The sequence below is a fragment of the Paroedura picta genome, chromosome 13 (genome assembly GCF_049243985.1).
Source record: "Paroedura picta isolate Pp20150507F chromosome 13, Ppicta_v3.0, whole genome shotgun sequence".
In the NCBI taxonomy this organism is placed as follows: domain Eukaryota; kingdom Metazoa; phylum Chordata; class Lepidosauria; order Squamata; family Gekkonidae; genus Paroedura; species Paroedura picta.
In genome coordinates this window covers 34,468,496-34,492,538 of record NC_135381.1, presented here as the reverse complement: position 1 = coordinate 34,492,538, position 24,043 = coordinate 34,468,496, and the positions used below count along the sequence as shown (strand labels likewise).

General features: G+C 45.7%; 3 protein-coding genes across 4 annotated transcripts; 2 read left to right on the top strand and 1 right to left on the bottom strand.

Moving 5' to 3' along the window:
• Window positions 1–3,595: 3,595 nt before the first annotated feature.
• On the bottom strand, window positions 3,596–7,181 carry LOC143822418 (uncharacterized). The gene is made up of 3 exons (XM_077307536.1): window positions 7,152–7,181; window positions 5,811–6,611; window positions 3,596–4,661 (listed from the first exon to the last, which is right to left on the bottom strand). Exons 1-3 carry the CDS (start codon window positions 7,179–7,181, stop codon window positions 4,515–4,517), a joined length of 978 nt encoding a protein of 325 aa, XP_077163651.1. The 3' UTR covers window positions 3,596–4,514.
• On the top strand, window positions 6,275–12,028 carry RAB33A (RAB33A, member RAS oncogene family). 2 transcript variants are annotated; one of them, XM_077307367.1, is made up of 2 exons: window positions 6,275–6,503; window positions 11,433–12,028. In XM_077307367.1, exons 1-2 carry the CDS (start codon window positions 6,309–6,311, stop codon window positions 11,886–11,888), a joined length of 651 nt encoding a protein of 216 aa, XP_077163482.1. In that variant the 5' UTR covers window positions 6,275–6,308; the 3' UTR covers window positions 11,889–12,028. The 2 variants fall into 2 exon arrangements, with proteins under 2 accessions (XP_077163482.1, XP_077163483.1); XM_077307368.1 differs by having other exon boundaries at window positions 6,292–6,503; window positions 11,439–12,028.
• A 3,111-nt stretch (window positions 12,029–15,139) lies between these two features.
• RBMX2 (RNA binding motif protein X-linked 2) lies at window positions 15,140–21,332 on the top strand. The gene is made up of 6 exons (XM_077307366.1): window positions 15,140–15,317; window positions 15,828–15,943; window positions 16,044–16,095; window positions 16,824–16,953; window positions 18,823–19,000; window positions 19,941–21,332. Exons 1-6 carry the CDS (start codon window positions 15,313–15,315, stop codon window positions 20,330–20,332), a joined length of 873 nt encoding a protein of 290 aa, XP_077163481.1. The 5' UTR covers window positions 15,140–15,312; the 3' UTR covers window positions 20,333–21,332.
• Window positions 21,333–24,043: the final 2,711 nt, after the last annotated feature.

Below are 24,043 nucleotides of genomic sequence, written 5' to 3'. Positions count from 1 at the left end.
TTCAAAGCCTAATGTACTTGTTGGCCTATTATACTGCAGTACAGGAGTGCGGGACACTTAGTTGTAGATGTACATTCACGTATATTCCTGCTGAATGGATGACCTGATTACATCACAAGAAATTATGTGAGAGGCAGAAAGTTTCGTCTGTGGTTGTCGCCATGATACATGCACTAAGTTTAGCATGATACTGGGACTTAGTAAAAGGTGAATGTGTGTGTGTGATCCTGCCATGTCTAATATAAGAGCAGCGGATCTCAACCTGGGGGTCAAACAACCCTTTCACAGGGGTCGTGGCAGTGCAAGCAGCTTGGCCGGGGAGGGGGAGATGCCGTCCACACAACAGCCCTGTGGGGTAGATCAAGACAGAGCATTTGTCTGTCTGGAGCAGCGGAAAGGAGCGAGATTGGCATGGTGGGGCAGAACTGAACTGAGAAACCACGGTGTCACCAATCAGACACCATTGAGCAATCAGTAAACAATGCAGTATGCATGGGATCCCAGAATTAGGAAGCAGCACAAACAATGTATTGTCTCATGCAAGACATCAATGAATAATGCAATAAGATGAGTTGCAGTGCAATCCCAAACAGTTCCATGCTTTTATGTCCAATGAAGCCGTGGGAGGTTATAACTGTGTAGGGCAGGACTGTTAATTTCTCTACCAAGTAAGTAGGGTTGTGTGCTTCAGCCGCCAAAGCAGCCAGCGCCGTAGCAGCAGGGAGGGCTGCTGGTGCATCTGTTGGCGCATGCATGCAGGTGCCTGTCGCAGCGCTGGCTGCTTTGTGCTGGAACGGCCAGTTCTGCGGCCAAAGCGCACAACCCTACAAGAAATAGTAAAAGCCAATAAACAATCAACCAGTTTATGTTTGGGACCTAAATGGTGGAGGAAATTGGAGTGACTGAACCAGGAGGAAGAGGGGGGTGATTTCTATTGATTTCTTATTGACAGAAGACCTTTGCAAGTGACTGTAAATTTATGGATGCTATAAACGTCTCGCGTAGCTGCCAACCCTAGAAGCTACAAGGAGGCAATGCAATTTTTAATTGGGGCAGGAGTGCAGTGCTGGAGGTGGTCCCAGAAGAGCTTGTGGCCAAACCAGTAAGAGTAATTAACATAATTAAAATGTTCTGATACTAGATGAAGCCAAGCAAGCCCAGTCCTAGCCCTTTTTAATGGTGAAGCAAATACCATTAATTTAAATGGCTGTTTCAACAGTTCATCTTTAGGAACAAGGAAAGGACCCATGCAAGATTGAAAGGTTGTCTGAAATTGAGAACAGTCGCAAAGGGAACATACATTTTAAAGAGACTAAATGATCCTTTGTTACAGGGGTAGTCAACCTGTGGTCCTCCAGATGTTCATGGACTTGCAGGGGCACATGGGAATTGTAGTCCATGAACATCTGGAGGGCCATGGGTTGACTACCCCTGCTTTGTTACAATGTTTTAATGTTCTGAGTGCAGAATAAAACCTGTTTTCCTCAATAATTATTTTATTAATATTTTTTTGCATTCTTTAAAAAGTTGCAGTTCAGAAATACCCTCTATCTTTCCACTTTTTATTGATTTAATATGCTTAATTTATACCCCACCTTCCTCCTCAGTGGGGACTCCAAGTGGCTTACACTCTTCTATTTTATCTTCACAACAACAGGCAGTTTAGTCTGAAAGAATATGACCCAGTGAGCTTCCACAAGTAGGGATTCAAACCTTTGTGCCCCAGACACTAATTCAAATATTCCAGGGGGCAGAAGAGGAAAGTCTCAGCTAACTGCTGTCAGCAAAGGATTATTTGCCCATTATTTTCTTAATGTGGCACATTCTTTGTATGCCAAATGTTTCCCATGCAAATCAATCTCAAGTGAAAACAAAAACAAAAAAACAAATTGCTGTTGTTTCCTATTTATTTCTGGAATCTCTTAAACATTTTCATTATCTGTAAACCACTCCTTCGGGAGCGGTACGAATAAAGCAGTAAGGGCTAAGTGGGCGGGAAAAGAGGCGGGGCGACGGGGATAAAAACTTGAAGGGTATCAGTCCAGGGCCGTTTGAGTGTCAGTCCAGGGCCAAGAGGCCAATTGGGAGCCGCGCAGCCCATCCCGGACTTGGAGGTAAGAGGGCCGGAGCCTCGGGGGAGAGGGAGCGGGAGGAAGAGGCTTCAGAGCAGGCCCTGCTCCTTTCCGCACGCCGAGGCCGGGGCCTCAGGGGAGGTGGCGGGGGCAGCAGGCGGGGGGGGAGCCGCCTGGAGGCCTGCAAGGGGGCTGGGGGCAGCAGCCGGCATGCTAGCGCGCATTGTATTACAAAATACAATGAGCTTTAACTCTAGTCCTTTATAAGTTTGAAGTGATTCCTTCCATGACATTGTATCTGAGGTGAGTGTGTGTGAGTGCACACAAAAGCTCATAGAATCCTAGAGTTGGAAGGGGCCACACAGGCCATCTAGTCCAACCCCTGGATCAGCCCTAAGCATCCTAAAGCATCCAAGAAAAGTGTGTATCCAACCTTTGCTTGAAGACTGCCAGTCAGGGGGAGCTCACCACCTCCTTAGCCTATTCCACTGCTGAACTACTCTTGACTGTGAAATTTTTTTTCATGATATCTAGACTATATCGTTGTACTTGTAGTTTAAACCCATTACTGCGTGTCCTCTCCTCTGCAGCCAACGGAAACAGCATCCTGCCCTCCTCCAAGTGACAACCTTTCAAATACTTAAAGAGGGCTATCATGTCCCCTCTCAACCTCCTTTTCTCCAGGTTTTTCTCATGCTTTGAATGAAGCTTTGTTGATCTTAAAAGTGCCACTGGACTCTAAATTTGCTCTTCTGCTTCAGACCAACACTATGTGCTGCAAGAGGAAAGTGGACGATCCCAAAAACTCAACAAAGGAAAAAAGAATCTGTCCAATGGCTTAATCAAAATGTAAGCGTCTCTGTTCTCTCTTTATTATTATAATTTCCACCTGGACTTTGCCAAAATGGTTTCTAGATTATTTCTCCATTTTTCTGTCCTTTCATCAGTGGCAAAAAGGGGTCCTAAATAACAAAATATCCTTAATTGTATAATATATAACAAATAATAACTGGAAATGTACAAAAATGTCCATACCTCCACAAGGGGTATTAATAAATTCAATATATTCACTCAATGTGCTCTGTAACATAAAAGTAACTGTTAGAACAAATGTTGAAATGTAACTTAAAGGTAAAGGTATCCCCTGTGCAAGCACCGAGTCATGTCTGACCCTTGGGGTGACGCCCTCTAGCGTTTTCATGGCAGACTCAATACGGGGTGGTTTGCCAGTGCCTTCCCCAGTCATTACCGTTTACCTCCCAGCAAGCTGGGTACTCATTTTACCGACCTCGGGAGGATGGAAGGCTGAGTCAACCATGAGCCGGCTGCTGGGATCGAACTCCCAGCCTCATGGACAGACAGCTTCAGACAGCATTTCTGCCACTTACCATTCTGCGCCACAAGAGGCTCTTGTGAAATGTAACTTACTAACTGCCAGAAGCCTATGCAGTCATATGTATTGTTAATCTCCTTGAATATAATTAGGCGAAAAACACTCTCATGGTGTGGAGAGTCAAGGCTGTGTTCATTTATTTTGCTGAAGCATCTGAGTCAGCGGTACCTTAATATACAAATTTAAAGAGACATGAGCCACCAATTCTCACCCCATCATTCACCTAGCGATCTACGTATTATAATCTGCATACCTGTATATCCCAGTGTAACAAATTTAAAGAAGTGTCTTTACAAAAAGCAAGATAGTTCAAAGTCTGTGTTTAGCCCATGAGGTTGCATTGTCTTTAAGTTGAAGATGTAATAGCATGTAATAGCATTCCCTTTGCAGCCGTTTCTTCCTCACATCCAACCTTCGATGTCTTCCTGGTGAAATGCTCTATTCCATAGAATTGGAGGTCCTCAGCTTCATGTTTGAATCCAAGGCAGTCAATGGAGCATCTTGATCCCGACGTCTCAAGTGGCTTTAGTGTTCCAAAAGCCTTATTTGAAGTGGTCTTTCACGAATCCCTATATATTTCTTATCACAGGGGCTCTGACATTTTCAGATTAACTGCTTCTTTCATTTCACCTATTTCCTTATCTAATTTATCTATGTCTGTAGAAGACTGTTCTATAATCAGTAACGTTAAATCCATAGAACACTTGGTAATGATAGCAACCCATATTTATTTGAATTGGTCATTATCAGTAATTAGAGTAGGGAATTTTTGCACCCAACCCAATGGGGATTCTATCATTTGTTAAGTATTCATTTAGGTATGCAGCATGAAAATGCATTTTCAGTTTCATTTTTGTTAAATATACACATTGATCCCAATCTCCTATAGGCACATCATTCCCCATGTTGAGAGGAGGTTGAGAGGTTTTGTACAATTCTATCACGATCTATGGAGGTGGCTAATGTGTGTGGGGAGGGGAGAGGTTGATTGGGCTCAGGGATGTTAGTTCCTGGGAAATTAATTCCCATAGCCCTGGGCAGGCATGTAATCAGGCACCCCAAACCATTGGAAAAGACATTTCTGGAGATTGATGGGTTTTACCCACGCTTCCTGGCAGGCACCAAAGGCAATTAATAATATAAAGGAAAATAAAATCAGAGTCCAGTAGCACCTTTAAGACCAACAAAGACCCAACCTGAAAAACAGTTGAGAACCACAAAGGTTAGGGATAAAGCCAAATATAGAAAAAGACAAAGAATTTATTATTAGAGCTCAAAGGTGTTTAGAAACCATTAAAAAATATCCTATATATTTGGCCACACATAAGACATCACAAATGCCAACAAGTTCAGACTTAACACATTTTAGTCATACTGATCTTCATTAGAGGTCACTATACAAATACACACAGTTGTACATAACCATTGTTTCAATTTACAACAAGGGGGGGAGGACTTCTTTCACCTTCTATGGCTGGTTCTGATTCCTGTTGGCAAAATCTGCAGCCAGCAAATATTTCCTATTCCTCCCCTGGATATTGGAAAGCCCTGCTGTATGCTTCTCTCATTTTGGACCTTTTGGCAGAGAAGCAGAACCAGGCATACCAAAGTCCCCCCCCCTCCCCTCGTAAATTGAAAATTTTGATATCTACAACTGCGGGTATCTGTATATTGACCTCTAATGAAGATCAGTATTGTTTGGTCTGAACTTGTTGGCATTTGTGATGTACACACTGAAATGTCTTAGGTGTGCCCAATAGATAGGGCATTCTTTTATGGTTTGCAGACACTTTTGAGCTCAGGGAGAGCCAGCTTGGTGTAGTGGTTAGGAGTGCAGACTTCTAATCTGGTGGGCCGGGTTTGATTCTTGCTCCCCCACGTGCAACCAGCTGGGTGACCTTGGGCTCGCCACAGCACTGATAAAACTGTTCTGACCGAGCAGGAATATCAGGGCTCTCTCAGCCTCACCCACCTCAGAGGGTGTCTGTGGTGGGGAGAGGAAAGGGAAGGCAACTGTAAGCTGCTTTGAGACTCCTGACAGATCTGTTCTGTCCACACTGTAATATCCGGACTCTCACAGCCTCACCTGCCTCACCCAGTGTCTGCGGAGGGGAGAGGAAAGAGAATGTGGCTGTGAGCCGCTTTCAGCCTCCTTCCGGTAGAAAAAAGCGGCATATAAGAACCAACTCTTCTTCTTCTTCAGTAATCTCAGGGCTCTCTCAGCCTCACCCACCTCACAGGGTGTCTGTTGTGAGGAGAGGAAAGGGAAGGCGAATGTAAAGCTGCTTTGAGACTCCTTCGGGTGGAGAAAAGCGGCATATAAGAATCTCTTCTAATAATAATACCTCCGTCCTCTTTTCCTGCATGTGTTTTTCTCCCGAACCTTTGTGGTCCTCCCCGCCGTCTAAAGGCGCCCGGCATCTCCCCGTGGCCGCGGGAAGCTTTTGCTGCCGCCCCCCGCCTCCTTCGCGCCGCTGGACGCCAGAAGGCGCCGCTGGGCCGGCGGCTGCGACTCCTCCTCCGCGGGGCAGGGCGTCGAGGAAGCCGGCTGGCGGGCGGCAGCCAATGGCCGCGCGGCCGCGGGGCGGCTCCCCAGCAGCGAGGCGCGATTGCTCCCGTTTCTGCAGCTGGCCGCGTAAAAGCGGCGGGGTGGCCGTGCGGCCGGCGGTCCCAGCAGCGCCCCCGCGCCGTCCATCATGCCGGCCCGCCGCCGCCGCCACCTCCTCCTCCTCCATCGGCGCTGCTATTGCAGCTGAGCCTGGGCGAGGGCCGGCGGACGTGGGGACGTGCGTCTCGTCTCCTGCGCTGCGCGCTGACTGCGCCTCTTCGCCCCCTTCCTCGGCATGGAGCTGGAGGCCTCGCTGGAGCACTCGGTGCAGACGCGCATCTTCAAGATCATCGTCATCGGCGACTCCAACGTGGGCAAGACGTGCCTGACGGTGCGCTTCTGCGGGAGAGCCTTCCCGGCCAGCACCGAGGCCACCATCGGCGTCGACTTCAGGGAGAAGGCGGTGGAGATCGAGGGCGAGCACATCAAGGTGCGCCGGGGAGGGAGGGAAGGAGGGAGGCCGGCCCGGGACCTCCAAGGGCGCCCCCGGGGAGGGTCGCCTCCGCCTTCCAAAGGGCCCCCCGCGGGATCCCGCTAACTGTAGAGGCCGTGGCAGGGAGAGGGAATAGCCTAGGCCAGGGGTAGTCCAACTGGGGCCCTCCAGATGTCCATGGACTACAATTCCCATGAGCCCCTGCCAGCGAATGCTGGCAGGGGCTCATGGGATTTGTAGTCCATGGACATCTGGAGGGCCCCAGTTGGACTACCCCTGGCCTAGAGACCTCTGCGGCCTGCAGGGATGGTCGCCCAATTTCTCCTTCTCCCCTTTCTATAGCTGAAGGATGAAGAAGCAAGGACTGCAAGGGTGGGGGAAGGCCGGCCTTTGGGTGTGCCTGGGCTTATCCCCCCCCCCAGCATCCCAAAACGCCTTCAGGTGATTCTTCAATAGAGAAAAAAGAAAGGGGGCTGATGCAGACCTGTGTCACTCCATTACTCAACTGCTCAGGGATGACTTGCATGTGTAGGTGTGAATGAGACCCTTAGGGAAACAGCGCTTGAGGTCATATCGAAATTTCTCTCCGTGGCGTTGTTTGCCCAGTTCTCCTTTATGCATCGTACTGACCGGACCAATTTGTACCTGGGCAAGGCCAGGTCCCATGATCTGCATGATGGTCACATCTGTTGTTTTTTTTTAAAAGAGCTTTTCATGTTGCCCAGAAAAATGAATAGTTCCATGACCAAAAGATTAACATGCCAGGGATTGTTCTCACCATCCGCCACATACACGCACATATTATTGGCTGCTTCGTGCAACATTCACAAAGGAACAGGCACCTTGTGGGTGTTTTTGCAAGTAGAACTGGCCTAGGAGGAGCATTAATTTGTCTTTACCAAGTTATATCTTGGGAGACCCTGGATATATGTGTGTAGCTCAGCTCTCTGCTGCATCCCTGCCCTGCTAGACTACTAAAGCTCTGGTTATGTATGTGGAGAAGACAGAGGATGGAGAGAAAATAAAATCTGCAACAGCCATAAAACATTTAATCAAAGCAGCCTTAGCAGATTCTTTCCCTGACCTTTTCACTGCCCATTACTAGCTAATGCCACCTGTAACAGTGACCAGCAGATTCAAATGGGTAGCCGTGTTGGTCTGAAGTAGCACAATAAAATCAGAGTCCAGGAGCACCTTTAAGACCAACAAAGGTTTATTCAGGGTGTGAGCTTTCGAGTGCAAGCACTCTTCTTCAGACTATTAATTCCCTGTCATGTCATGTAAGGCAGGGGTAGTCAACCTGTGGTCCTCCAGATGTTCGTGGACTACAATTCCCATGAGCCCCTGCCAGCAAACGCTGGCAGGGGCTCATGGGAATTGTAGTCCACGAACATCTGGAGGACCACAGGTTGACTACCCCTGAAGGAGTTCATAGTCTGAGGAAGAGTGCTTGCACTCGAAAGCTCATGGCCTGAATAAATCTTTGTTGGTCTTAAAGGTGCTACTGGACTCTGATTGTTTAGTGACCAGCAGATAAGGCTGCTTTCAGTGAGAATGGGAAAGGGAGTCAGGCTGCCACCCCCTCTAGGTGGTAACTGGAGAGCATCCACTATTACATTGGACCTCCAGGCAACCAAAACCAGTTCACCTGATAATGAGAGTGGCGTTATACCCTGCTGAAATCTCTCTCCTCCCCAGGCTCCACCCAAAAAATCTCCAGGTAGTTTACAACCCAGAGTTGGCAGCCCTAATTAGGAGGCCTCATGCCTCCTCCTTTCACTGTTTTTCTGCTCCAAACCTATGTTCTTCCCCTAGCTCTGCAAGATCTTCAGATGTGTTAACTTTCAGTTTCTTCACTAGCATAGCTGCAGTCTTCATTTAAAAAAAATCCTATATAAATTAAAAGAGCCTTGCTAAGTTGTTTTACATGTTTGGGGGGGGGGGAGAGTAGGATTTGGGGCAATAGTAACAGTGAAAAGATTGTCCCTACCTTTTAAGATTCTCTGCTGCCCACCATGGCCACATTTGCCATGAATGTGGCTGCTATGATGTATTTGCCCAAGGAGAACCCCAGCTGGAAGTGTGCTATTACTCAGGCAGCCCAAATGACTGTGCCTCTTCAGACAATTGTTGTGTGTGTGTGTGTGTGTGATCATTCTTGAACATTCTGCTGCCTTAAAAACCTCTCTGCCACTCAAAAATCAGCTCAGCAGTCTGCTAGAAATGTCCCAGATGAGTTTTCTGTTGACAGGGAGGCCGTTTCTTAATGGGGGGTAGCATTCAAAGACAGGATTTCTCCCCGCCCCCGGAATTTCAGTAGTACAATTCATTCCACCACCTTGTTGTGCTTTGTGTGTAGAACCAGCTCCTCTAGAAGAATTTCTGTAGGAAAAACAAAAAAACTCCCCTGTGGTCTTGGAAGCTTCTTGGCCAGAATACAAAGGCCAAAAAGCGCAGACATATAGGGCAAAAGATCAGTGGCTTGAGGAAGGGCAGAGATTAAGTGAAGGGAGTGCCTTGCTTGTTTTTCAAGAAGGAATCTGACTCTTGGTTTTTTTGCTGACCATCTCTGCCCACCTAAATGTGTCTTAGTGAGCCAGTGTCAGACTAGTGTAGGATGCCAGCCTCCAGGTAAGGCCTAGAAATCTCCTGGAATTAGAAATCTTGGAAACCCACATCTATTCTTCCAGAGAAAAATGGCTGCTTGGGAAGGTGGACGCTGTGGAAATATACCCCATTGAGGTCCATCTTTTCTTCTCCAAGCTCCAACCCCCCCCCCCAAAAAAAATCTCCAGTTATTTTCCACCCCAGAATTGGCAACTCTAGACTATGGTCTGGAAGGCCTGGATTCAGATCCTCATGCACCAGGTGACTTTTAGTCTGTCCCTCTCTGTCTTTCACCCTGTCCTACCTCTGCAGCTCTGTACTCCTTGGGAAGGAGGGTGGATCAAATTGTATATAGAGAGAAGAGGCAGCCCTGACCTCCATAATAAATGAGCTGCATTGAAGCAATACAGGAATGGGGCAGAGCACAGTGGAAGGAGACAAATTTATTGATGCCCCTAACTTGGTGATGGTCCCACATTACATTTGGAAAAGGGTGGAAATGTTACCAAACAGAACCAGGGGGCTGGAATCTGGATAGGGCCTAGATGGGAAACTGTTTTAGAACTCTGTCTCACCTTGAATTCCTTTCTGAAGAAAAGTGAGATGCAATGTTATTCTTTATGCTCAGTCAGTCACAGAAACCTTATTAGGCATGTGTTACAAATGCTAAACCATCTTAAAATATTACATAGCCAGTTCAGAACGAACGTACACATCTGAAAGCACACTAATGAATGATCAATGTTTGAGTCCAGGAGCACCTTTAAAACCAACAAAGTTTTATTGCAAAATATACAAGCTGTCTTGAACAAGAACACTTCTTCAGATATAATGAAACCGTGGAATGGTTTAATTGCTAACAAGGCTTATTTTTTATTTGATTAGATTTTTATACTGCCCTCCCATATGGCTTAGCTAGAGTTCAGATGCATAATTATCTGGGTAATTATAGCTGAGACAGGATTGAGGCAGGTATCGAAATCTCGCAAACGGCCATCGATAAGTATACTACAAGAGTTAACAGAAGTTTGAGTTTACTGGTATCCCCAAGGTCAACGAGTTAAAACTTTGGATGTAAACAGGAACGGAAAGACATTTGAAACAGTTTCCCTGGTTGTTACATATAGGTAGAGTTAATAAGATGTATAAGTAACCAGGCAATAAATACAGCTAAGATTGGAAAGGCACATCTGATAATACACTGAAATTTCCATGCAGATAATAAAGGAATAAACAGATGTGGGGAGTGAGTGAGTCCAGTGGTCTCCCCCCATAAAACCAAACATTTCAGGTATGAGTGAGAAATTATTGTAAACTTGGATAAAGTAGAGGTAACATTATTCATGATCATTCCACTCCACCGATCCTCATGGCAAGTAGGAAATACCTAGCTGCTGATTGGTGATATAAGCATATCTGTCAGATAAAAAGTATAATAACGACAACTCAGTTCCTCAACTCGGTATAAAAGTGGCACTATAACAAGACACAGGGTTAAAATTCAGGGCTGTCTGCCATGCATGGCCTTTGAGAGTAGTTCAGCTGTGGGTTCAGAGGTGTCTTCAAGAAGGAGCTGGCACATACTTCTCGGGGATCCTTTAGGCTTGGGACTCATGGTAATTGTAGTTGATGGATATCAGGAGAGCCGCAGTTTGGCCACCTGTGCTTTAGGTTGGTTCTGCCATCGAGCATGGGATTTGACGTGATGGCTTGTTTTGCATTATTGCATTTAAAAGATGGTTTTGTTATTGCTGAGCAACCCTGAGCTGGTCTCTGGAGAGGGGACACAACCATTTTCTACATGAAAAGTAATCAACAGAAAGGGAGGGGTAAAGTCTTCCCATGTTTAGTTTGTAGGGTGACCCAAGTGTAGTCATGTGACACACAATGAGGCATAAAGATCTTAGATATTCCAAAATAAACAGAAACTTGCAAAGTCTTTTAGAAGAAGAGTTGGTTCTTATATGCTGCTTTTCACTACCCAAAGGAGTCTCAAAGCAACTTACAGTCGCCTTCCCTTTCCTCTCCCCACCATAGACACCCTGTGAGGCTGAGAGAGCCCTGATATCACTGCTTGGTCAGAACAGTTTTATCAACGCCATGGCGAGTCCAAGGTCACCCAGATGGCTGCATGTGGTGGAGTACAGATTCAAACCCGGCTCGCTAGATTAGAAGTCCATACTCCTAACGACTACACCAAGCTGGCTTTCAGTGATAACAATAAACTTTCCAGGCTGTGCACTGTGTCTAAGTGGTAAACATGCTAGACTGCAAGCTTTCTGCCTCATTTGTTTGCTCAACATAAACTGTCTTCTTTAGGTGCAGGTGTGGGACACAGCTGGCCAGGAGAGGTTCCGGAAGAGCATGGTAGAGCACTACTACCGCAATGTGCATGCTGTCGTGTTTGTCTATGATGTCACCAAGATGGCGTCCTTCCTCAACCTAAAGACCTGGATCGAAGAGTGCAATGGCCATGCTGTCCCTACACTTGTCCCAAAGGTGCTTGTTGGAAATAAGTGTGACTTGCGAGATCAGATCCAGGTGCCATCCAGTCTGGCCTTGAAGTTTGCCGACGCTCACAATATGCTTTTATTTGAAACCTCGGCAAAGGACCCCAAAGAGAGCCAGAACGTGGAGTCTATTTTCATGTGCCTGGCTTGTCGGCTGAAAGCCCAGAAGTCTCTGCTTTATCGGGACATGGAGAGGCAACAAGAGAAGGCCCGGAAAGAGCAGCTCTTGCCAGCGGCTAGTGGCAAGAATTCCTGTCCTTGCTGAACTGCTGAGTGAGGTCTCCGCTTCTGACCGTTTATAATGAAGTCGTGCAGGTGGTTTTGTTCCTGTACAAAACCGAACAGAGCCCTGCTGGTCTCACGCTAAGATAATGATAAGTTAATAAAAATTTGTATGGCTCACAACTGATTTGGGTGTAACTTTTATCCTTGCAGGTTTGCATTTTGAGTCAGGCTGGAAACAAGCGGTTATACAACACTCCCACCAGGCTTTTAGGTGAGCTCAGTGACAGGGACCTCCCGTACAGCCTGGTCCCCTACAGCTTGGTCTTGACACTCAGTATGTGCCTAAGCATTATTGTTTGGTTGGTTTTAGGCTTGTGCACTAAGGCCCAATTCGGCCCTGGTGCCCATTAAAGTCAATGGCACCATTGACTATAATGGGAATTTCAGCTTTTCCGCCTTTCTTGGGGCTGGGGGAGTGTTCAGTTACAGCCTCCAAACTTTTAGGGTATCTCTGGGAGGCTCTACCCTGATGCCCCTCCAAATTTCAAAATTATTGGTCCAAAGGGTTCACTTCTATGGTCTCCCAAAGAGGATGCCCTATCCGCTTCAATATATCCTACGGCAGGGGTAGTCAACCTGTGGTCCTCCAGATGTCCATGGACTACAATTCCCATGAGCCCTTGCCAGCATTTGCTGGCAGGTGCTCATGAGAATTGTAGTCCATGGACATCTGGAGGACCACAGGTTGACTACCCCTGTCCTACGGGACAGACTTTTCATGGGAAAAGCTGAAATTCCCATTATAGTCAATGGCGCCATTGACTAATGGGCGCTGAAGCCAGATTGGGCCCTTAGACGTATGCTTGGTTTTGATTACCCAAGTGTTGTTATAACTGTTATATCTTTTGCTCATTCATCCCATTCCAAATGTTTCAATGTACCTTTCCCACTTCCCACTGGTTCTATGTAAACCATCCCTGAGATATCACGGTGAGGGGTGGTATTTAAATTTCATGAATTAAAAAATAAAGTATGTAAGGACAAGGGGAGGTGCCACTGCAATTAATGGATTTTGAGGCATGAAGCTGTTAGTTTCTTAGATGTTCCTTATCTAGAGTGGGGTTGGAATGCAATTTGGAGCTTCCTGCTCAAGCACCAAACTCCCTTGGGTCACCTCTGAGAAGGAAATAATGTAGATTGGATTATTAATACCATTCCTTTTCTTACTGGAGTCAACTGAAGGAAGCGGGGAGATGAGCATAGGAAGACACCCTTGACATTTAACAGTTCCACATAAATCTTTCTACAGAGGTCACAGGAACTGAGCAGGGATCCACCCCTGGGGATCTGGCTCCCATTTTGTTCCAGTAGCATACAGATCTATTCTTGGAGGATGAATTAGCTAGCAGGTAACGGAGTTACTGGTGTTGTGCAAGGCCAGTGTGGTTCTTCCAAGTAAGATTTTCTGCCAGCTTGAAGAAAACTGAAACCTTCTCTCCCATTTAGAGGCTGCTCCTTATTCTACATTCCTCCTGTTGCAGAGGAATTCTAGATTCAGTTTCGGACCTGACCTTGATAACTACTGAGAGTGTTGAAATAAGTATGTAAAATTAGCCTGGTCTTTAGGTCTAATGGATCAGTCTTTAGTCAAATAGATCAGACCAGTTGCCCACATGAGGAAAAGAAGAGGGTATCTTTTTGTAATTTCAGGAAAGACTCCTGTAACTTTTGGTGCTGGTACAGCAGACCAGAAACAGGGTCAACCTGGTGTAGTCATTGTTCCTCTGGAAGAACTGAAGGTTTAGAAATGATTGGGAGCTTCATGTTAATTGAAAAGTAATTAGTAATATCTTTGGGGCTGGCTGCTTTTGCTCCCACTTTGCTACTTTCTCCTTCCCCATGACAACTGGCAACATTGTAGGAACAGAATGAGCCTGGAACTAATTTTATCCATTGACTTCATCAATGGTCTGTCTCCACCCTGAGACTCAAAGCTGATTATGCAATTAAACACAATGCAGTTTCAAAGTTTAAATGTTGAACAAGGCTTATCTTAACCATTAGTGGCTCTCTAATAATTGGGAAGAGCCAGCTGCGGCCAGCAAAACTGAGCACGCCTGGATTGGGCCGGTCCGTTCAGTGCACACCGCCCTGCCCAGCCCGCCGTTCCATGCGGCCAGCACTGGTGGTGCTCAGGCTGCAGCAGCAGCAGGGCAATGCCAACAGTAGCAATAGAAGTGAGGCGGCGGCAACCAAGCTGAGGACTGACAGCCCCAAGGCCCTTGCACGCTCACCCCACCGCCTGCAGAGTGCAACTGCAAGGTGAGGGCAAGGGAAGGGAAGCCTCACCATATTTCCATTTCCTAAATGAGTCCTTTTTATTATTCAATTATTTTGAAAGCTATGGAGCCACCCTAGGCCCTGTCTCTCTGGGAATATTGTAATCTGGTCAAGGAGCAATTCATCCAAGTCCTCTGCCTGGCAGTCTAAATTTATTCTGATAAATCTTGTAAAAATAAAAATAAATAAAAAGCAAAAAGTAAGTTTCCGGAAAAAGTCTCTGTTTTGATTTGTTCATCAGACAAGGCTTAAAAACATACAATTCTCAAGTCCCTGCAGTTGCTTAAAGCACAACACTTCGACTTGGTGCAAAAGACTAAACTTTTTCAAGTAAGAAAGGTATCCTGACAACTACCTTGTTGAAAGCGAGGTAGAGCAGGGCAAAGCCTAGATGACCCTCACCAACCCACCCAGCCGTGAGAGCCCTCAAAACGCAGGAAACCTGCAAAGATTGAGTCCAGACAGGATGGAATAAATATACGCATACCTTCTTTGGCCAAATATATTAACTCCCTCCCCCCGTGGGGAAAGCTGGTCGGAGTCCTTTGGGGAGTAGAGGCTTTAACACAGGGGTGGGCAAACTGCGGCCCTCCAGATGTCCATGGACTACAAGACCCATGAGCCCTTGCCAGCCTTCCCTGGCAGGGGCTCATGGGACTTGTAGTCCATGGACATCTGCCCACGCTTGCACAGAAGGCAGAGTCCGGGATATTCTGCTCCCTCGGTCCAGATTCGTCCGAGTAAAATTAAACATACGGGCTTTTTCTTTCCGGCCTTTCTAACTGCACCGTCTCCCGAGTCTCCTTCCACTCCCTTTGCCAACATCCGAGCGCGGCTGCGGCGCCTTCCCTTCACGCGAGGGCAGAAAACGGACGGCGGGCGGGAGGCTCCAAACGCCGGTGAGCATGCGTGGTCTCTCGTGACCCGCCACCAACGGCTGGTCGCGTTTCAGCCGGAACGCCATTATTAATCAGACGCAGATTTTTACGGGGTGAGAGTAGAGGCTGGAGAAAGCGGGGATTGGATTGGCCAGTCTTCTGGAGAAAGGCGTGGCCTCTTCACGTTCGCTCGTTGGTTCCTGTGGGGCATGCGCATAGCGACGAGTGAAGTCGGTGGCCGGCGACATGAAGTAAATTGTGGGAGGGGGTGACGGTGGGTGAGGCATGGAGGAAGTGCGGGAATCTGAGTTTTGGGGCGCGTGCCCAGTCTGCACGTGGAGAGTGCTTCTGAGGGTGTGCAGAGCGCCTTCCCGTGCCATAGGTTTGTGCCCGTGGACCAGGGGTGGTCAAACTGGCCCTCTAGATGTCCATGGGCTACAATTCCTATGAGCCCCTGCCAGCGTTTGCTGGCAGGGGCTCATGAGAATTGTGGTCCATGAACATCTGGAAGACCACAGGTTGACTACCCCTGCTCTATGGGACAAATGCTGGCAGGGGCTCATGGGAATTGTAGTCCATGAACATCTGGAGGGCCACAGTTTGACCACCCCTGCCATGGACTAAGGTTGGGATTCTGGGCTCTGAACGGAGCGCATGCCTTCTATGGAGGCTTGAGACCCCAGGAGTTTTATTTAGAAGGGGGACCTGTGGGGAGGTGCTGGGAAGGTGCCTGAAATGGGTGTTTTCTGTTTCTTCTTTAGCCCACTGACCAAAGTGAAGTTGATCAATGAGCTGAACGAACGTGAAGCCCAGCTGGATGTGCAAGAGAAAGTCTCCTGGCACGCTGAATACCGTGATAGCGCATGGGTGTTTGTGGGTATGTGTCAGGCAGTGGTGTTGGGTGGCCAGCCCCTGCTACAATGGTGGGTCAGCATGTGTTGAAAGTATGTTGATTGGACTCTGCTCTTTTCTTCCAGGGGGTTTGCCATATGAGCTGACTGAAGGAGACATTATCTGTGTATTCTCACAGTAAGTAGACCTTCTTGCCCTCACCTGGGTGGCCCAGGCTAGCTTGATATTGTGTTGATTTTTAAAAAATATAGATCAGTTAAGAAACAGATTGCATGAAAATTAACAAAACACAAACATTTTATATCTTTTACATTATAATATAGGTTATGAGGAATAGTGCTTGCACTCAAAAGTTCATGCCTTGAATAAATCTTTGTTGGTCTTAAAGGTGCTACTGGCCTCTGATTTTATTGTGTTACAATATAGGGTTACACTATTCAATATTGTTACATTATTTTACTTCACCTCTAACCAAATTAAGTCTTGGAAGCTAAACAAGGCTAGCCTTGGTTACTGTTGGAATTGGAGGCCGCTAAGGAAGTCCTGGGTTGCTATGCAGAGGTATCTAAAAGAGAAGAGTGGAGAGTGATATAAATCACTTTGGGTCCCCATTTGGGAGAAAGGTGGGATGCAAATTAATGAAATAAAAAGAAGAGGTCATTACCACATTTTGTTTATGAATGCTGGTCACAACTGGAAACAGGGTGTGGGGTTAGATTAACCTTTGGCCTAATCCAGTATTACAATGCTTTTATATTAATAGTCCCAATTAAAAAGTAGAATTGTGTTCTTCTCAGCTACCTGCTCTGGGGAACTGCTTCATGTGAAGTGTTGCAGACACATTTGAAATGTTTTATTGAAAGTTTCTGGTGAGAAGACATTAACCTGCTTGACTTCCCCTTCAGGTATGGAGAAATAGTGAACATTAACCTGGTGCGTGATAAGAAGACAGGGAAATCCAAAGGCTTTTGCTTTATTTGCTATGAAGATCAGCGAAGCACCATTCTTGCCGTGGACAACTTTAATGGGATAAAGGTATGGTTGGTAGAAAAAGGCCAGTGTAAGTGAGTTCTACCTTGATTCCCTGCTGGTTTCAGGCAGTATAAGAGACATGTACTTCCTGAGGAGAAATGTTAAAATGGAAATCCCAGTGGCACCATAAAATATATACCAGCATAGGATTTTGAGTCAGCTCTTCACTTTATCAGATTTATGTGATTCAGGAAAGTTGGAATAGTTCTTACAGCAGGGGTAGTCAAACTGCGGCCCTCCAGATGTCCATGGACTACAATTCCCACAAGCCCCTACCAGCATTCGCAGTTTGAGGGCTGCAGTTTGACTACCCCTGTCTTACAGGAATAAGTTCTTACTGCTCTTTTCAGTTGCCACTGCATTTTAATTTTGCTAAAGCAGATTTATCTCCAGAATGGCTGCTATCTCTATGGCAATGCTTCAAGGCTTGAAGCGGAGCAGAAGCAGCATGTCTTAAGGGCCCTGTCTCCTGTTAGGAAACTACAGGATACATAAAGCTCTCATATTGACAGGTGAATCGTTGGCCCACTTAGCTTAGTGTTGTCTGTTCTGAGTGGCAAAAGCCCTGCATGGGCTTTGAGAACACCTGCTGCCCAAGAAACTTTAATGTCTCTATTTTATGTATTCACTTTATATCCTGCCCCTCACAGTGACATCTCAAGGCGGTGTTTGATGTTGGAGGAACTTGCCAGGATTATGAAGCCACCTTGAATGAGTCAGACCGTGGCTTCCTCTGGCCCAGTACTTTATTTATTTTATTTATTATATATATTTATATACCGCCCTCCCCGGATGCTCAGGGCAGTTTTCATAAAACTTAGAAACAAAACAAGAAATAATCCATAACATATAAATAACTGTAAGATTAATACTAATAACTGATTCTGTTTGGACTGGCGGTAACCCCATATTCCTGCTACATTAAATTACCTCCTTCCTTTTCAACTGGAGACTAAATCTAAAACCTTTTGCATTCCAAGCATTATACTACTAGTGAACTATAGACCTCTTCCAGAGCAAAGCTTGGTAAAACATTTCAGTAAAAGGCTTTATGTGGTGTAGGGATGTGCTGTGAGGATCTGAAACAACTGCACTGGTTGCCAATCTGTTTCCGGGTCAAGTGTTGACCTTTACGGCTATATGTGGCTTGGGTCCTGCCTACCTGTAGGATCACCTATCTTATGCCCCCTGCAGGGCTCTTTGCTCTGTGGGTATGAATTTGTTGGCAGTTCTGGGGCACTGGAAGTCATGCCTGGCCTCAACTAGGGCCAGGGCATTTTCAGTCCTGTCCCTTACCTGGTGGAATGAGTTCCTTGAAGAGCTGTGGGCCCAAACGGACCTCTTGATGTCCCAAAGGGCCTGCAAAATGGAGCTCTTTCACCAGGCATTGGATTGAGGCTGGGTTTATAAGAACGGGTCCCTCCCTCCCCCTGGCTCAGGATCGGGTACTAGACTTGTCCAGAACCATTTTGCAATCTGCCCGTTTTACCCAGCTTTTAGTCATCATAATTAATACCATCACCAATGACTTGACATGTTGGGTATCTTGATATTTTGTGAACCGCTGTGAGCCAGCTGTGCTGGGAGTGGCGGGATAATAATAAATAAAGAGCACCTGCTTGACATGTAGAAGTTCTAGATTCCATTCCTGACATCTCTAGTTAAAAAGGATCAGATAGAAGGTGCTATGAAAGACCTCTGCCTGAAAGGCTAGAGAGGAGCTGCCAGTCTGACTAGACAGTACTGACTTTGATGGACCTTGGTCATGATTCATTATAAGGTAATTCTCTGGGTCTCAAAGCTGTTTGGCATCTGATGGAGCATTTAGCTGGTGTGTGAGATTCTCCCATAACTCCTGATCTTTGTTGACAGATTAAAGGAAGGACAATTCGTGTGGACCATGTGGCTAACTATCGCCCTCCCAAAGACTCTGAGGATATTGATGATATAACCAAAGCCCTCCGGGAAAAAGGATGTGGCATCAAAACACCTCCCCCCAGCTCACCTGAATCCTCAGAAGACGAGGTGGAAGCAAAGAAGCACAAGAAAGGTAACCGCCCAGGAAGTGATGATTGGGGTGGAGGGAGGTGGGTGCGAGGGCGAGAAGGGACAGGCCGGATTGTCCTCCTCCATACAGCCCAGTCCTGACTTAAACACTGATGGATCCCTGGGCAAAAACGGAACACAGATTTATCCATACTCCCTTGCCACGGGGCAACTGAAAGCCTGATTTGTGACATCCCTGGGAATGATGTGGACCATGCCCAATTCTGTAAGGAAGTAGGAATTAGCCCCACATGGAAAGAGGCAGAACTGTAGGCCAAGACTGGCAGGGCATGCTGGCAAATGTGAAACTGTGTCACCAGCCTCCAGCCCTGGTTGACTGAACCGTTTGCTTGGCTAAGGGGAGGCGTGGTTGTTTAGGGAGGCTTATTAGTACTGTTGGCTTGGAGAAGGAGCTGGAGGAGGAGGATCTGGAATGGTGTCTCCTGGTTTTTAAGGCTACTTACATACAAAAGGTTAAAATGAATTTACCCTGCTTTCCAGCCCAAAGTTGGCTCACAAACAAGCTCACAAGTCTGAAAATGTAATGCGGATGGCAAAATTCAATGCAGTATTCCTTAAGGAAGGGAATTACCAGTAGGGAGCTGAATTCAGGCGTGGTAGAGAGAAACCTTATTGCTTCCTGGCCTTTCTCTGATGGTGGCAGTTGGAAGCTGGAGGGAGGTGGGTGTTCAGCTGGATCAGAGTGCAATGCAGAAAGGATTTTCTGCTCTCCTGCGAGACAGTCCCTCACTGATAGCATTTAATGGCTGTTATTACAATGTACACTTATTGGTAAAGGTCAGAATATACTCAATAAATACATTTCCCCTGTCTTGGGAAATTGTTGGGGGCTGAAAGGCTGGGAAGCAGCGTTCTCGGGGTGGAGTGAATTGGATATCTCCAGAAGACTTTTAGGTATCAATATGTTTTTTTCTCTTCTAAAGAAAAAAGCAAGAAGAAAAAAAAAGAAAAGAAAGAGCATCGGAAACGTGTGAAAGAGGAGCTGCCCACAGATGGACCTCCTGCTAAAACCAAGATCAAAGTGGAGAAGGAAGATCCAGGCTACGAACGATATGCTGACGCAAACCAGCAGACATTGAGCTCATCTGGACACAAACATGCCAGCTGGGTAGAGCAAGAACAAGAATTCAAGTACGAGCGTGGGAGAGAGAGGCCTCAGGAGAGGGGCTGGCAGGATAAAAGGGAAAGACCTGAAGGGAAGAGGAAAGAGAAGGATCGGAGAGGAGAGGGGTCTCGAGAGAAGGGCAGAGACAGGGGCAGGCAGGATGAGACAGAGGGGTCTCGAGAGAGGGGACGGTATCAGAGAATCTCATAGAAAGATCAGAGGACTTAACTACCAATAGGGACCAGATGGGGGACTAAGGGGGAAGGGATGGCCAGTGGGTTAAGGGACCTCCCCACAACCTATCCTTGACATCTAGAACATCAAAATTAGAGTCCAGTAGCACCTTTAAGACCAACAAAGATTTATTCAAGGCGTGAGCTTTTGAGTGGTCACTGAGAAAGAGTGCTTGCACTCGAAAGCTCACGCCTGGAATAAATCTTTGTTGGTCTTAAAGGTGCTATTGGACTCTGATTTTGTTGATCTAGAACATCCCTACTGGTATTATCCCCTTCAAGTGCTTATGATTGTGGTGCTGCTGTTTACATCTTGTGCATATTGTTCCACATGTTCCATGTACCTATCCCACTGCCCCGAGATAGTGAATAAATAAATAAATACTGGTTTGGATAACTTTTATTATTGAGGGAAATTAGGTTGTAGGCTAGGTCTTAATGCAGCCTAATTTGACTAGGCTTAGAATTTTGGCAATGCAAGGAGGGGGGCAGGCATACAAACCTATTAATTGCTTAGGGTGATCCTGAGCATTGGGAGCCATGGGAGATATAGCGGTGGGAGAAGGTCATCCAAGACAAGGAGCCCAAGATATGGTTACGCCAAGACCTGGATGCAAGAGGGTGAAAGTTGCCCTGAAAGAACTTCTTCCCCCCCGGGGTACTCGGTCCTCCCAGTCGCAGACATTGGGAACTTGGCTCTCCAAGTTGAGGTTAACCTTTCCCTGGGCCCCCAAGGCCCTCTCCCATGTAAATCATCACCTGTATCCACAGGGCTGTCAGTATGCTGTTGAATTACTGTTCATTACTGCTCTAATGTTATATTATATTATTGTACTATTGTATTTACTGTTTACTGTCTTTATCTATATCCACTGATTTTTCTGTACTGTTCACATTCCACTAAGTTTTATGTAAACCGCCTTGAGCCTCAGGGGAGATTAGTATATAAACGTAAATAAATAAAAATAAATATATAAGGTAATCGAATGCCAATGAAATATTTTATATATAGATATCGATATCTAGGGAAATGGTGACCCTGAACAGTAGCATTTAAAAAAAAATCCAGGCTTAGGTGTATTTATGCCAGAATATAAAGAATTTATTCCTCTGTCCGTAAATCTCCTCCTATGGGAAAGATGGGTGGGTGGGGGGTTATTTATTTAGACTGATAACACCAAAGTCAGTGGAGAATAAGGGGCTTTAGCCAGCAAAGGCTAATTGCTACACACACTTCTATTTATATTTTGTTTTTTTCTCATTTTCCTATATCTGTAATATTTTGACTCACCGCTTAATTAACTTGGACTTATCTTGGAAGACTGGCAAATTCCCAGCCGTGTCTAAGTTCACTGGTAGCAGAATTTTTGAAAATTTATGGATTACAAAGTACAGTAAACCTACAAAAGAGTAACGGTGCAGAGAGAAACTATTGAACTGTGTGTCATTTACCTACTACTTTTTAAAAGCTCTAAGTATAGAGAGGAAATACTTGAAACATGAAATCTGTATTCTTACCTTTTGGATAAGTTTTAGTCTTTGGAAACACGAATGGAGTTTTAGATCCAAAGAAGGACAGTTCTAGAAATTCTAAATATGGGAAACTGACAAAAATGTATTTCAGTATTTTGAAATGATGAAATAAGAACTTGCCTGAAGGATCAAATATCCAAAAGACAAAGTTGTCACTTTTTCTCTCCTGATAGACACCAAGCATATTCAAGAACTGATATATGTTGGCTATCAAAAAAGTTTATTATGAATCTAGACAAAGCAGAGATTCTACCAAAAATATTCACAGAAAATTATACAAGTGTTCTTTCACAGAAATTAAACCAAAACTGACAAATGTCATGAAGCTCCATTGCTCATGAGTGTATATAAATTGGCTTTTTTCCGGGAGTTTTCAGTTTAGTTCTGCCTGGAGCACATGGCGGGAGACTGCACTGCACTGGAGGCACTGCCGGCTTGCGGCCAAGTGCGAGCACCTGCAGGAGGAGTGGCAGCCCCCCCCCCCCCGGCCAAGCTGCTCACCCTGCTGTGACTCCTTTCTTGTATTATAATTGTTTTGGATAATTTCTTTATCCAGATATAATTGTGTCAGCCAGTTGTTCTCAACCTGGGGGTCGGTACCCTTGGGGGGGGGGGTCGAACGACACATCATGTGATCAAACTCATTAGAAAAATCATTAATGCTCGGCATGGTCAGCAGCAAAAGGAAACGTGGTCGCTGGCTCAACACGGTCAAAGCTGATACAAGAATGACCATGAGCCAACTAAAAGAAGCAGTCAGAGACTTTCCTATAGAATCGCCGAGGATCGGACTCAAATGAACGGATAACATCATCACAGTTCTATGACTGCCACCTACTGGTCAATGAACTACAAGTCTTCCAAGGACAATTCCTACACTGTCCACTTGTCCTTAAAATACCGTATAAGACATAACATAGGTTTGCTCCATTTCTCCCTTCAGGTAATATCTAAGCTATCAAGTATATACAGCTGAATCAGAATGGTGTACTCTATATATTATTGTTTGGATAGGTCTTTCCCTCCACTGGGGAGGAAATGTCTGGGATCTGAATAAAGTTCCAAGGGCAAGAAAGTCTGATAAATTAGTTCGGTGGGTTTTCAGCAAGAAAACCTTCTAAGTGACTTGCATCTTCTTCTGCCCATTCTCTCAGAAGGAAAACAACCTGAAACCAAGAGGTCAGCAGCTCTTGAGAGCCAAATGAAATACCAACACAGCCACATCTTCCTAAATGCTTTACATTTGTGCCAGATTTTAATAGGGAATGTCACCTGATTAGTGTTTTATTGCTTAGCTCAGCCTTTCTCAACTTTTTAACCATTTTTCAAGCTTCAAGAAACCCCAGAAGCAGTACGATTATGCAGAATATGGTTGGGAAGCATAGCTGTGTATACACACCCACCCATGGCCCTTCCCCTTCTCACCTCCTGCAGGCCCGTCATTGGCAATTTGGGGAGAGGTGGGTGGGTCAACATGAACATATATGGTCATATCACCCGATAAATCTTTAATAAATATTTAAAATATATTAAACATTCATTAACACCCACCCATTTGGGAAACCCTTCCAGGGCTGTCACAAAATCACAGGGTTTCAGGAAACCCTGATTAAGCCTCAGAGGGAGGGGAACAAAAGAAAGCGTCATCATCAAAGCTGCATCCCACTTCCTTTCATATACAGGAGGAGAAGCCTCTTCTAAGATGGTATTTTGCCCTCTGTCATTTTGATAAGCTCTAAAAATGAAATATTCAGTACGCTGCCAAATTAAGGATTCATTTTAATATCTGTTAATGTAATAAGTTAGTGGGCTGAATATTGCTGCTCTTGTTTAATCTTAATTGGGGGGGGGAGCCACGTGATTCAGTGATAGGACAGTCCACACATGCCAACATTTCAGGGCATCTCCTGTAAGAATGCTCAAGGCCTCAGACTGAGACTGCAATTCTGAGTAGACCAAATTGGCTTAGATTGGTTGATTAATTTTTCATTTGTATAACACCAATGCCAGCACAGCAAGCTCAGGGCGGTTCACATCATAAAAATAGTCTGACTTCACTTCAGCTTCATGTTTCCAAGAACAGTATGATCAATTCTTTCATTTCTTCCTCACTTCTATCCATGGACAGTTGGTGGAGGCAAAATTCTAGGATCTC

Coding starts and splice junctions, on each gene's coding strand:
- RAB33A (XM_077307367.1), top strand. CDS start 6,309: ATGGAGCTGGAGGCCTCGCTGGAGCACTCGGTGCAGACGCGCATCTTC. Junction 6,504..11,432: donor TCGAGGGCGAGCACATCAAG/GTGCGCCGGGGA, acceptor TGTCTTCTTTAG/GTGCAGGTGTGGGACACAGC.
- LOC143822418 (XM_077307536.1), bottom strand. CDS start 7,181: ATGCAGATCATGGGACCTGGCCTTGCCCAG. Junction 6,612..7,151: donor TGGGACCTGGCCTTGCCCAG/GTACAAATTGGT, acceptor CGGCCTCTACAG/TTAGCGGGATCCCGCGGGGG. Junction 4,662..5,810: donor TGCAGGAAAAGAGGACGGAG/GTATTATTATTA, acceptor ACTGTTTTTCAG/GTTGGGTCTTTGTTGGTCTT.
- RBMX2 (XM_077307366.1), top strand. Junction 15,944..16,043: donor TAGCGCATGGGTGTTTGTGG/GTATGTGTCAGG, acceptor CTTTTCTTCCAG/GGGGTTTGCCATATGAGCTG. Junction 19,001..19,940: donor AGCAAAGAAGCACAAGAAAG/GTAACCGCCCAG, acceptor TCTCTTCTAAAG/AAAAAAGCAAGAAGAAAAAA.